At 37.9% G+C, this 14,977-nt stretch overlaps 1 protein-coding gene across 7 annotated transcripts in view; it reads left to right on the forward strand.

Annotated features, from left to right (window-relative positions):
• The window catches only part of magi2a (membrane associated guanylate kinase, WW and PDZ domain containing 2a), a 472,217-nt gene that overhangs the window by 392,172 nt on the left and 65,068 nt on the right, over window positions 1-14,977 (forward strand). For 6 of the 7 annotated variants that reach the window (XM_042335534.1, XM_042335535.1, XM_042335537.1 and 3 more), the window contains one exon: window positions 2,959-3,591. In XM_042335534.1, the coding sequence (XP_042191468.1) occupies window positions 2,959-3,591 (633 nt within the window). The remainder of the gene's footprint in view (window positions 1-2,958; window positions 3,592-14,977) is intronic. The other variant, XM_042335536.1, reaches the window with a different exon arrangement.

Genomic DNA, 14,977 nt, shown 5'->3' on the forward strand with positions numbered 1-14,977 from the left:
CTTTATAGTATATTCTGTGAAGCGCTTTGAGACGTCGAGAAGATGTGAAAAGCGCTATATCAAATGCAAGGATTATTATATTATTATATATTATATTATTATTATACATTATTATTTTATATTATTACAATGTATTTGGGTGTACAATACTGTTAAAATAGTGCTTTGGGATGTCCTCCCAATATTGAAAGGCACTGTACCAAATGCATTTGATATAGCACCTTATCACATTGTTGAGACATCTCTAAGTGCTTTGAGATTGCCACAATTAATGTCCTCAGTAACCTTTGTAAGGATAGTAAAACATGCTTAGTGATTTCGTTGAGAATTCTTTACAATGTAAATATGCACCAGTTGGTTGCATGGTACAGAAGACTTATTGCAAAGGAGAAAAAATTGTATGCAACTAACTTTGTCATCATTTGACCATATTTCATATTTCCCAAGAGCTACATTATGCAAAGTGGATCCAGAAAGAGTTGCAGTTGTTGTTACCATTAGATAGGAAATTATGACATCCATTAATATTATCAGTTGAAACTAACCTTGTCGAATATTTTTCACTCGAGAAATTAATTTTTGTGTAAATATCAGCATGTAAACTAGAAATGATTTTCCCCCGAGACACTTCATTGTTACTCATGCATTAGACATTGACAGATATAATTTATCAGTGGTACCGTAGTTCAAAGTCATGATCAGTATGCATCTTAAGGCGAGAGCATTTGACGGTTTTGCATATTCTTAAAGATTAAAAGTTTTCATTAAGTTGAAAACTTCATCAATTTTGATTTTAAACCAATTTTGCTTGACAACTGACAAAGGCTTTACAAAATTGGCTGTGGATGGCAGATCATCACATTGGGTCTAAACTCATCATACTTAAAGCTTTAGATTTTTTATTCATTGAAGTACTAGATAGAATTTAGGACATATTTTACACTGCTATTTTTAAGTAGAAATATTAGTTAATTTAGGATCTGACAATGTCTCTTCAAAACCATTCTGTGTCACCTACTTTTCTTCATGTGTAAATTTTCTTTTTCTGCTACGCTGTAGAATGTCTTCTTAAAAATAGTCTGCAGTTACAAAGGCTATTGTTATTATGTGGATACTATGGTTGAGAATTTTTTTGTTCATTGGAAACAGAGGCTAGTCATTGAAAGGTCAGATTTCGAGACCTCACTTTGGAAATAGATTAGAAAGAACATGACCTATTAGAAGATTGGCCAACACCAGATTAAAAATGTTAACAACTTTTTTTTTGCTTAATACTGACATGTTCATTGATCAAAATTGTAAAGGTGCATTTCTCTAAGGAACACTGAAAGGACAGTACCTAATTCTAAAGTATTACTTAATTCTCTCTATATAAAATATTAAACAATTATTAAATACAGATACATACTTATTTCATTCTATAGTTCTATTATGTACCCAGATTAATCAATATATTGTAGTTGAAGATGCCTATATATTAAACCATATGCATTAATGGGTCACCACCTTCAGAAAAAGTGTTAGTCAAACTCATTGTTGCTTTACAGAAACAACACAGTGATATAACTTTCATTGAAATACATTATAGTGACTTGTATGATACTCTCAGAATGAGAATGATATGCAGCTCTTTCTGGCTCTTTAAGTTACACTCTGAATAGTTATGTTTAAGTGACAGTTTTCATCCATCCCAGATTCCAAAATTGCCTTTCCATCGAATCAGATGAAAATGTGTTTTGCGAGAATGGTTGCACTTTACATTTTTAAAATGTTTTATATTGTGTTATCCTAAATTATAAGCTCAAAGTAACTTAGTGTCTTTTAACGCACACAATTGATTCATCATCTCATAACTCAGCACTTAGATGATACATTAAGCTTTACTTATAGTGTTGAGGAAGTTTTAATCTGTTGGTGGAACTGATTTACTGCTAACAGAATGAATTAAGTTTGAAGAATTAAAATGCTTCAAAAGTCTTTCTCTGTGTGGGTGAATAAATGAGTTGCGGGTGCTCATCAACTTTGGGAGGTATAAGAAGGCATGGTTTGTAATTCAGTTTAAATTAGTTTCAGTCGTTTATAACTGAAGAAGCTGAACAAATTCAACAGCGCATTCAGTCTGCGATTCATTTTCCTGCAGTAAATGGTTATTAAAGTTTAAGGTGGAACGTGCGTAGTGCCTTCTGCCATGAATCAGTAATTTTCAGAAGGAATGTTGCATAATTTTGGAATAATTCCTTAAATAGATTGTACTGTGCTTGGCTATTGATGTCGATCAATATAATTGCTAATCACATTACAACTGAATATATTTGACATTTAAAGATCCAGTTGCTGTTAAAATTAGCATTGCGTTGTAAGTGTTTATTATTAAGCCAGTGAGAGAGATGTTGATCATATTTGAAGTCTGGATATTATTGATTCAGGCAAGTTTTGGATCAAGAGGCTTCATTTCTGTGTTTCATACAAAAGAATCTCCTTTTGATAATTGTCTTTTATGCAAATTTCTGGATAAAAAAATTGGTTCCAAAATGATTGATCAAGGTTAAGTTAAAACAACATACTGAAGACCATATTTTAGGTAGCATTTCAGTGAATTACTAAATAATGATTATCTAGTTGTTATTTTTGTAAATTTATAGATTTTTATGCTTGATAATGATGGTTCCATAATATTCAGGGCAATACAGAGTTGATATTGACTTTTCTAGCCCAGTGAATTATTTGTTGAATCACATGAAACAAGGCAAGAACCAGCATTTACTATTATTGACTACTAAGTAATGGTATATTTGATACAAAGATAGAATTCATCAGTCCTGCAGAACCTTCATTATGTCTTGACTATTCAGATTGATTTTACCTTAAAATAAGATGGGAAAAACAAATGCAATTCCGTAACCTCGCCTCTTGTTTAATTTAAAAAGTTATGCTCTTGTTTCTTTTCTCTCTCTCTAGGTGATGTGATTGTCTACATAAACGACATCTGTGTTCTTGGGCACACTCACGCTGAAGTTGTAAAAATTTTCCAATCTGTCCCAATTGGCCAATGTGTCAACCTTGTGCTGTGCCGTGGCTACCCTTTGCCCTTCGATCCTGAAGACCCAAACAGCAGCATGGCACCTCCTATTACAGTAGTGGACCGACAACCAATTCTAGTTAATGGGCGGAATAATTATGATACGTACGTGGACTTTGGCTCTCGGACCTCTCGCTTAGTGCCAGACATCACCGACCGTCACACACATTCCTTTCATCCAATTTCCACAGATGGTCAGGTCGATGGAACTTTACCGGCAGTCCATGAAGATAACGTTTCCATGGCCTCTTCGGGAGTCACTCAGTCTGAATTCATGACGGTCACTATCCTGAAAAGTGCCCAGGGCTTTGGCTTCACCATAGCAGATAGTCCCACAGGACAGAGAGTCAAACAGATCCTGGATGTGCAAGGATGCGGTGGACTGAATGAAGGGGACCTTATCGTAGAGATCAACCAGCAGAATGTGCAGACCCTCGGTCACACGCAGGTGGTGGAGATCTTGAAGGAGTGTCCAGTTGGACGGGAGACCACTTTGGTCATTCAGAGGGGAGGTAAGTCAAACCTTTAACAATAGATACAGAATATGAACTAATAATCTGTAGAAACCTTTTGTGTGAATTAATCCAGCAACCGACTCACTTGCCTTCAATAAGGGATTCGGTCGTGGGCTCAACCTTAAATGGCTGAACACATTACCATGCAGCTGTTTTACAATATAGTAAAAATTTACATTTATATTGCGTCTTTCACATCAGGATGACATCCCAAAGTGCCTGATATCACCGCTGAGCACCCAAGCTGGGAATGGAAACTGAGGGGGTGTGAAGAAAGAAAAGATAATAATAATAATAATCCTTGCATTTGATATAGCAACTAATCACGTCGTCGAGATGTCTCAAAGACTTTCACAGAGTATTCTGTAAAGTGGATTGACTGTATTTTGTGAGCAAAATGTGGCAGCCAATTTTGCACAGCATTGTCCCACAAACAGTCATCGATTGAGTGACTATATTATTATTATTATTGTATTAAAATTACCAAAAGCACATTCAAAGCGCTATGTCTCGAGACAGAACTCGAATTAGATGAGGTAGGGAGAAAATCAGAGAGACTCCTAGATGGAGTTCCAGAGTGAGGGGGCAGAATAGCTGAATGCCCGCCCACCAATGATAAAGCGGTGATATAAATGCTATATAAATATATAGAGTTGTTGTTTCTGGTAATTTGCAATTTTCTTTACTCCACACACCTCTGTTCACCTAGCAGTATGTAGGAACCCGTTAGTTAATCAATTGGCGGATCGCTTTTCCAGGGGTAATAGAATCATAGAATCATAGAATCGTACAGCACAAAAAGAGGTCATTCGGCCCATCAAGTCTTTGCCGGCTCTTTGAAAAGAACAATGTAATGTCAATCCCGTTCCCCAGCCCTTTCCCCATAACCCTGCAAACCCGTTCTCCTCAAATACCCATCCACCACGTTTTTAAAAGTAGTTATCGAATCGGCCTCCACCACCCTTTCAGGCAATGCGTTCCAGATTCGAACAACTCGCTGCGTGAAAAAAATTCTTCTCACCTCCCCTCTGCTTCTTTTAGAAACTATTTTAAATCTATGGACTCGAGCCACCAGTGGAAACAGTTTTTCCCTTTCTAACCTATCAAATCCCCTCATGATTTTGAAGACCTCTATTAGGTCTCCTCGTAACCTTCTCTGCTCCAATGAGAATAATCCCAGCCTCTCCAGCCTTTCCTCATAATCAAGGTCCCTCATTCCTGGTACCATTCTTATAAATCTCCTCTGCACCCTTTCCAGTGCCTGAACATCCATCCTATAGTGTGGTGCCCAGAACTGGGCGCAGTATTCTAACTGAAGCCTAACCAGTGTTTTATATAGGTTAATCATAACCTCCTGACTCTTGTACTCTATGCCCCTATTTATAAAGCCTAGTATCCCATATGTCCCTTTTACAGCCTTATCTACCTGTCCTGCCACCTTCAAGGATTCATTTACCTGAACCCCCAGGTCTCTCAGTTCCTTCACCTCCCTTAAGATTGTATTACCAGCCTATATTGCCTCCCCTCATTCTTTCTTCCAAAATGCAATACCTCGCATTTCTCCACATTGAAATTCATCTGCCATGCATCTGCCCATTTTACCATTCTGTCTATGTCTTCCTGCAGTTGGCTGCTATCCTTCTCACTGTTTACTACCCAACCTAACTTTGTGCCATCCGCAAACTTGGAAATGGTACTTGCTATACCCAAGTCCAGATCATTTATGTATATTAAGAAGAGCAGTGGTTCTAATACCGATCCCTGGGGGACACCACTGTACATTCCCTCCAGTCAGAAAAGCAGCCGTTCACCACAACTCTCTGCTTTCTGTCTCCCAGCCAGTTCTGGATCCACTGTCCCTTTTATACCATGGGCTTCTATTTTTCTTACAAGTCTATCTGAATAATCCCTTAAAAAAAAGATAATAATTTGGTCACTCAATCCACAACTATTCATGGACTATGCGCAATTGGCTGCCGCATTTCGCCCACAAAATACACAGTGGGTTCACTTTACAGTATTTTCTGTGAAGCGCTTTGAGACATCTCGAAGACATGATAAGGCACAATATCAAATGCAGCAATTATTATTATTATTGTAAAGTGTAGAAGCTCAAAAACACCCAGTGAAATCTGTTTCTGGTAATCTGCTTTATACAGTATTAATTATACTATAATACTGTATACACATCTAGATTATTCCACATTAGACAAAATAAATTGTTGGTTGTGGAAATACCCAGAATGTCTTTTCAGTTTGACAATTCCATTATTTTTCGAGTTCTCAAATAATAGAAGAGCAACCAGCTGTCAATATCACACCAATTAAGTTGGGTTGGGTTGAAGAGCTGGCATTATTCAGCAAGTGAAATACGTGATCCAAGGTGCATATTAAATGCAAAATAATTCCTGTAATACAGCATGCAAGCGACCTGACTCACTAATAAATATGTCCGTTACTTAAAAAACAAACAGAACTGTACCCTTCTTCATTATATCTGATTGCACCACAGTTTATCATTGGCTTCCTGCCTGCAATGAAGTCATCATATTGATGAGAAACAGTTGGATGCCTTGAATCCAGTTGATAGTCGCAAGGAATTAGCTGTTTATTCACTGATTTGAGTAAATTGTATTATTTTAACATTCCAGATCGACTAATTTTTGAAAAGTGAATTCTATTCCCACAGGCTAAATAAAGGGAGGCTGATTGCGAGGGATCTGGAATATAAGAGCGAAAAAATGTGGTTTCAGAAAAGATAATTTCCAAACTGAATCAACAATTTCAGTTGATGTTTATCAACTGGTTTCGATTGTGAACACTATCGCCCTTCTCCCCTCTCTTCCCCCACCCCCCCACAAAAAAATCTTAGGAACAGTTGGAGTTGGATCGAAAACTACTATCTTTGTTGCTGTGTCAGTCTGAATTAGGCCAGAACTCACAAAGCAGTGTTGAGATGCCCCAGCAATGCTCTAACCAATACTCTGCAGGACTGCACAATATTCTGTCAATATATTGGCCTTGAAGGGTGTCCAGCTTGGATTCACCGGATTGGTACCTGGGATGATAGGATTTAACTATTATGAGAGGCTAGGTAAACTTGGATTCTATTCCCAAGAACTGAGAAAGGTCTCGAATCAATAAATCTCTTGAGTGGCTAAGGAAAAGAATTTGCTGATTGGAAATGTCACTTTGTAGTTAGTGTTGTCGGTACCAAAGCACCAGAATCCAGCATTGCCAGTTCAGCGACCCATGCCTGAGTTAAATTGTCACAAGATGTAAATTCATATAGATTGACGGATGGATGGATGGATGGATGGGTGGGTGGGTGGGTGGATGGATACATGATCTGTCAATAACACCAGAAGCAAAACAATAGCTTTTGCTCTGCTTAATGGAAACATAGAGGGCCACGTTGCTTGTCACATCTATTTAATATTCTAAGGTAATAGTTCAGCATTGACATTTTAGAGTTCTCTGTGGTGTTCAGAACAGGAATAAACTACATTTTCCTTTCTCATCACCAGTTATGAACTCTTTAAGCTCCCTAAGTGAGTGTGTAAAATGCTTAATACGTTGCTCTTCAGGCAATTTTCCTTATTACGGTTTATGATCTAATATACTAATTTTGCTCTCGTGAGCCCTACTGTGAATTGTACACTACAGTTTACCTGCAGCGATAATCCTCAGTTCACCCAAAACAGCAGAGTGCTGTATGCCCTTTTCACATGTCTACTTGTCAAGTGACAAACAGTATTTGTGAATATTTCACATTCCATTTCTCTTCTGTACTCCCTTCACCGTGCCCCCCCCCCAAAAAAAAAAACGCTGGCTCCTCAGATGTTAGTGAAGTATTTGTGCCATACAATGGCAGTACCATATGATTTTAATTAAACTTCATTACTTATGAAAACGGTATAAACATTGGACATTAGAGATTCATTATGCAACCCCAAGCAACTTCTAAACTCTATGTAACTTATAAACTGCGTTCATCTTAACACCCAGTACAATAAAACTCAGTAATTCTCTGGACAATAACAAAATCAAATGTATATCTCTGAGAGTGAAGTGCTCCCCTGAAATGTCTTGAAAATTACTCAGTTTCATTATCTTTTTTATTTGCTTCTCGTATCAACTCTTGTCCATCTCTAAAGGGTCTCAGGCCTGATGGATAAACTGCTCCAATACACGAACCACAGCGGTTTCAATCTCTTTGTAAAAATAATTTAAATTTCCCCCAGTCCTAATTCTAATTGTTCCAGACGCTATTTTCTGTCACTCATTTTCCCAATGAGATGAAAGTGGTGATGTGGATCTCATTATTGGTATAATGAGCCTTTTCAGCACTAATAGTGATGATAGCATCATTCTATGAGTACACAGCCCTGCATTAACATGATATATGTTGGCCAGAATAGAAGCTTTTGGATACACAATCGCTCTTCACCCTTCTGGCCTATTAAATTGTATTGACCCATTGCTTCCCAAAAGAGAGCAATCAGGAGAGATACTGAAGCAGTGTTTGTGTATCGAGTCTTCTCACACCTCCAGCATTTATCTTCTTTCAAGCAACAAATCATGGTAGGCTTTCTGATGTGTAACAGCATCAACTTGCATTTATTTAGCCCCTTTGCGTTGGATAATGTCTCGGAGTACTTCTTGATATGGCCAGACCCCTAGCAAGGGAGAGGGGGAAAGTGGGAGGTGATTGACCATACTCAGGTAGGTCGAAGAGGTAGGTTTTATGGTGGAATTTATAATAATAATCCTTATATTTTGCAATGCACCTTTCATGTCATGAAGACGTCCCAAAGCACTTAACAGGATTTACTGTAAAGCGCAACGACTGTGTGTTTTGTGGGCGAAATCCCGTAAAGGCAGGTAGAGAAGGGGAGAAACACAGAGGGGTAGAGGAAGGGAGTTCCTGAGGTTAGGGGCATAGTAGCTGACTAAATTGCAGAATTTTAAATTGGATTTACAAAAAGCTACAGTCAGATTCCAACCAATAATGAAATTTATGAAAGGAATATGAGATATGCTGCAAACCTATTGAATTGAATCGAACCTATTATTTACGCTGAGAAGCCCAGAAAATGTCACAATGTGTTTGTCTCATAAAATCAGTCAGTCCAAATAAATGTAGAGTTCACATTAGGATAGATTTTGTGAAAGCAGCTGGTTTGAAAGACCCCAACTAAAACTATTCTTATTTGATTACGATCTTAATTATAAGTAATAATAATCCTTAGACTGGATAAAGAGCACCTCACATTGGGAGGTCCTCTCAAAGCGATGAACAGGATTTTCTGTAAGGTGTAGTGACTGTGTATTTTGTAGGCAAACTTGGCAACCTATTCGCACGTTGTGTACCACCAAAATCCATGAAGTGATTGACAGAAAAAAACTTACTCATCTTTTTGAACAATGCTATGGGATCTTAAACGTCCACCTGAATGGGGGGATGGGATTAATGTCTCTTCCAAAGGACGGTACCTCCAACAATGCAGCACATAATAATAATAATAATAATAATAATAATCCTTGCATTTGATATAGCGCTTTTCACGTCGGGAGGACGTCCCAAAGCGCTTCACAGAACATACTGCAAAGTGAATTGACTGTATATTTGTGGGCGAACGCGGCAGCCAATTGCGCACAGCAATGTCCCACAAACAGTCGTAGATTGAAAATGACCAATTAATTATTGTTTTTGGGTTTTGAAGGGATTATTATTAGGCTCTGTGTGGAGTAAGGAAACTTGCCCAAGGTTTCGCCCTCTGCCTGGAAATGAACTCAGGTCTCTCACTTGCAAAGCGAGTGCTCTAACCACTGAGCTACAGGACTCCACATTTCCAGCATTGCATTCAAGTATCAGCCCAGACTATATGAGTTCAAACTACTGATGTGGGGCTTGAACCCACAACCTTCTGACTGAGGCGAGAGTGCCTCTAAATGAACCAAATTGACACACACAGATTGCTTTAAAGCTGCCACATTTCACAAGACATATGCAAATAAGATTGGCACCACTACTGTCTTGGAATCTATCCAGCACAGCTCAATGCAAAAAACATTTGTTTTTACACCTGGGAGCTGTAGTGAAGCTGGAGGAGGATTTGCTGAGAAACAGGCAGCAGACTAAACCTCTGCAATAAGGTTAATGTACATGTTGACACTAAACCACATACACAAACGGGTAATCTTCAACATTTAGGTACATTTAGGTACATTTAGGTACATATCTATTTAGGGACGTCCTCCCGACGTGAAAAGCGCTATATCAAATGCAAGGATTATTATTATTATTATTATTATATCTATCAATTGTGAATTTTGTTCAAGTGCTTATGATCTCATGAAGTCACTCCCTTAAAGGAGTTGGTGATAACTACTATGCTTTATTCTGCTAGTAAATTAACTTCAATATCAATACAGCCTTAAACCTAAGGGTGATTTCAGCATTCTCTGTATTTAATTTTACTCCCTTGCCCTGCCAGATTTAATGATCCTTCCAAGTTGGTGCTCTGATATTTTTAATCTGATATTTTTCGCTCACAAAATATACAGTCAATTCACTTTACGGTATATTCTGTGAAGCGTTTTGAAAGCTTGGAATATATTTTGCAGCATTGAGACATTTCCTTTAATAAATAAATTAATTAATGCATATGTTGTAATAACAGAATTATCAATATCACAATCTTTTACATTGAAAACAAGTTTTTTTTTAATCCTTGACAATCCAAATTGCAACAAAAAATCCCAATAAGATTATTCTCCTTCAACTCCCTATCTCGAGTTGAAGTAAATTTGTAAACTAAGGTGACCAAGATATATCATGGTTACCAATTATGAGACTTGAAATGTACAATTTATATTCTTCTTCACCACATTTAGCAGTGGTGAAACACATGTCCAGATGGTATGAAGTTTTATTTCTGTTTCTGAATGTTGATGAGAGAGCTCCATTAACCCTATATGAACAGGATGGCCTGTTGAGTTTGCTTTGCCATTTTCTTGCTGTGGAATTTTGTAACATGATAATAGATTTTTTAATTCCATTTAACATCTTCTCTTCATATCTGTTAATACCCTTTCTCCCGAGTATCTATCGCCCTTTTAACCATCCCCATCCCCATTATACATCCCCATTAATTCTACACCTACAGCCATCTATGGCAGTGCTTAGTTCTGACTCCTGCTTAATCAGGTGAAACAATCAGATTTGCAGTGCAGTTTGACTAACTACATTATACTAACTAACTTAGGCAAGAAGCTTCACCATTTATGCTTCTGCATCACAATTCTTAAATAGATTAGGATTGAGGAATTATAATGTGAGTGTTAGAGTGGGATTTGGATGGTTACATGCGGGGGATGTATCAGATCTGCTAAGTTTGCAGCATGGAGTCCTGCAGCGTAATGGTTTGAGCACTCGCCTCACAAGCGGGTTCGATTCCTGGGCAGGACAAAACCCTAGGCAAGTTTCCTTACTCCACACGCCTCTGTTTATCTAGCAGTAAGTAGGAATCCAGTTGTTAGTCGATGGCCGGATCGCCAAGAAAATGTGGTCACTAAATCCATGACTGTTTGTGGGACACTGCTGTGCGCAATTGGCTGCCACGTTTTGCCCACAAAATAACAGTCAATCAACTTTACAATGCATCCTGTGGAGCACTTTGAGACGTCTCAAGGACGTAATAAGGCGCTGTATCAAATGCGAGGATTATTATTATAGGTTTGTTGAACACTTCCTTTGTAACTAATTATGAATACTAACTTCTCTCCCATTATTTCAATAATCTCCCCCATCATATTTCTGCCTGTTTCTTACTCAAATGAAGGAACTGATGCTTGCAGCTAGATCTTTTCCAGCTCATTGCTTGGTTTAAGCCATTAATAAGTCAGCATTTTCTGAGAAGTCAGTTTAGAGAGGAAAATTGCCTTTATCTATTCATTGCAAGTGTATGTACATCTGTATATCAATAAACAGTATCTCATATGAATTTAATTTTTTATATCTTGCTTCTGGGGAATCTCATACTGTTTTCATATAGAGCTAATAAATATTCTAATGAGACTTGACAGTTGAGTTGTAAATATGCTTCCATCCCCATAAAGAATATGAGTATTTTGGCTTCCTGCTCAATCTATATTCCTAAATTCACAGCATTACTGCATTGAATTATCTAATGATTATCCTCCTGTGCAGGGGGTGAGTGGAGTGTGGCACTATTGTATTCAAAAGGAATCCTACAACAAATTTATGTTTCGGTACCTGTAATATTTAATGGGAGCATGTTCCTAATATACAAGGTTAAAAGATGAACAGGACGCATTGATGCTTTACACAGGCTTCTAGAAGGCGTGAAATTAGATTTTGCTTTTTAGGCCAAGTTTCTCCAGGTTTTGCATAAGAGGATGTGAAAAACAATCATAATAATCTAGTTCTGGGAATTCATTGGGGACGGTGGTGTAGGGTGATGTGAAAGATCTGCAAGTAAATGCTTTCACCTTCTATCTTTGATCTGGTTCAGTAAATTATTGCAAAAGGGATATCAAAGTAGTTTGGAATTGCTTAGCAAAATTGCAGGGAGTTGTCTGGAGATTTCTAGTTGGTCTTAGCTCCAGATAATGGACAATTGCCAGAGGGTATAATACTCCAGTTTTATATAAAGAGAATAATTACTAAGGTTGAGAAAATGCTACTTCACTTCCAGGGAATAATTCTTTAATCTAAATATTCTGGACATTGTCTGAATGCTAAACATTTACACGGCACTGTTGAGTGCAGAATAGCTTCTGGGTTTGCTAAGGACTGGGCTATACTGGAATACTTGCTACAGTATAAAAAGGTAGTCCAGGTATTCAGGTCACTTCCCTTATGGAGAGACACTACGCACAGGAAGTAGCGCTAACATCACTTGCTGTGTGCTGGAAGCGACTACCTGACAAGAAGCCGCCATTTTTGGGGGGATCTTTCAGTTCATGTTTAGCGTTGTCTGAGATGGCGATCCCAGATGTCTCTGTTCCAATGAAGCTGCCCTGTGTAGTGCTCGGGTGTTAATACGTTCGTAGCTAAATTATTAAATTCCTCTTTATTAACAAAACAATAACTCGTTCTTCATTTGGACTTTGCTTACGCCATTTAAATACTTACCACTTTCCAAAGGAGACGGAATAATATGATGACTAACGCGCTCCCTTATTAAATTAGTAACTGTGGTATTACTGGACTGAGGATGATTAAAAAGAGTCACTGGAGTTTTATTTCATTTTATAACAAATATTGCCGTGGACTTCAGAGCAGCAAAACTCAGCTCTGAGACCATATCCCTAGCTGGTTCTCTGTTTACCTCTATCCCTCTGTCAGTCTGTCTGTTTGTCTGTCGGTAATTGCTGAAACCCTTCATTCTCAGATGTTAAATAAAAATAATGTCTGGACTGCCGCAGGCTTTTGACTGAAGAGGAAAGCGTAGGTAGGGAAAGGAGCGGGGGAGAAATAACTACAATTAAGCTGCATATTATGCATGGGTAAATGAATAAAAATGATCTCTAAAAGACAGTGTCCAAATGATGGGATTTTTGTTATAAACCATATCTGCTGCACCAATCAGTCAGATAGCTTCATTGAAAGACACGTTTCCTTATCTGCATTACAGACGCAGGCAGGAATCAGCCCATTCCCCAGACCATGACAAACAGACACGGATTTCCAATTTAAACCTGCAGCATAATTCACATTTTTCAAACAACAATAACAAACATGTACATGTGTATAGCGCCTTTCACATCGGGAGGAGGTCCCAAGGCGCTGGACAGTCAGGGACTTGGACCCAAGTTGAGGGTTGGGATCAAGAGGGGTGGCGTTCAGGGAGGGTAGGGGTAGGAGGGTGACCAAAGGCATGGTTTATAAGATAAACGTTTACATTCATTTTATATATTCTATTTATTTTACATGCTTCAGTTGTGAGTCCAATTATAAAATAAACACTTTTGTTTTCATTTTGTGGACTTCTTTGAACTTCTTCCACTAGTTTTGCAGGTGGAAAACATTTTTGGAGAGTTACTTTCACACACTGCAGTTATATATTTTTATTAAAGGAATACATGAACCATTTCTCTTCCTAAATTAACTCCATTTTTATTAACTTTGGTCTCAACACATCCGAGGCTTAATTTTATCATGGCCTGACCTTTAGATAATTGTCTTGTGATTTAAGATCATGCAGAATTTGGGGAATGTCATGAGTTCAGTATTAATTTGGATGCAGGTTTGAATACCAAGAGGAGCTTACTTCTCTCTCCTAAAATAATGGCACTCTTTAAGCCTGAAATTCTACCTAGCCTTAATCAATTTTGCCTTACAATTTTAAGATGACGTAATGTAGAAAAAGGGAGTTTTTCCTCCTATCCAACAATCCCTCAGATAAAATGTGTTATCCACTTTGTGGCTGTTTGTGGAACATTGCAGTGTGCAAACTTTGGGAGGAGAATCCAGAAAACTGGGGCATAATCTTAAAATTAGAGCTTGGCCATTTACAATAACAACAACAACAACTTGCATTTATATAGCACTCTTCACATAGGGTAGCGCCCCTGAGCGCTTCATTGTGGCGGAATCTGACAACGAGCCAAGGGAGAGGAAGGGGGGAGGTGACCGTAAGCACGAACAAAAAGGAAGGTCTTTAGGCGGTCTTTGAAGGTGGGGAGGGACGGGGAAAGGTGAAGGGATTGAGGGAGAGAGTTCCAGAGTTTTGGGGCATAGCTTAGGCATGGACATTTTTTGGAAAATCATTCAAATTCAATCTTCATTTGGAAGCCAGTTATTTTAAGAATTGTGGTAAATAGGCTCCTAAATTGAACCCAAACTTTCCAGGGTTCTACACATATAATATTTTAAGACAAAATGGTCTTACAGGTCAAGTAAGAGTGGGTGAAATTTCAAACCTTCTGTCATTCTACTGAATACATTTGCTTCTTGCTATTTGTATTATTTTTCTAACTCTATTTGTTTATAATTCACCATCTCTTAGCATTATCCCCTTCATATTAAAACATGAATACAAATATAAACTGCTCAAAATATTGCTTGATTTTGAAAAACATTTAAGAGCTGTAAAACAGCAGTCAGTTTATTGCCTTGGATAGGCAGTGGATAGTTAACATGGATTCTGTCCATTAGTTACTTGATATCAATTTATTTAAAATGTTCAGCAGTATAACTTTGTTTTGCTCAAAAAAAACAGCAGGAAAAACATAAACGGCACCATAGGATGGATGTTTTGGAATAGTTTATTAGTTTTTAATGTGTTTTGTAATTGGTTGTGGTTTGGAGATCATCCCTGTTGATTAATTAATGCACTGTGTCTGACGGTGA

Source organism: Callorhinchus milii, unplaced genomic scaffold, assembly GCF_018977255.1.
Source record: "Callorhinchus milii isolate IMCB2004 unplaced genomic scaffold, IMCB_Cmil_1.0 Scaffold5, whole genome shotgun sequence".
NCBI lineage: Eukaryota > Metazoa > Chordata > Chondrichthyes > Chimaeriformes > Callorhinchidae > Callorhinchus > Callorhinchus milii.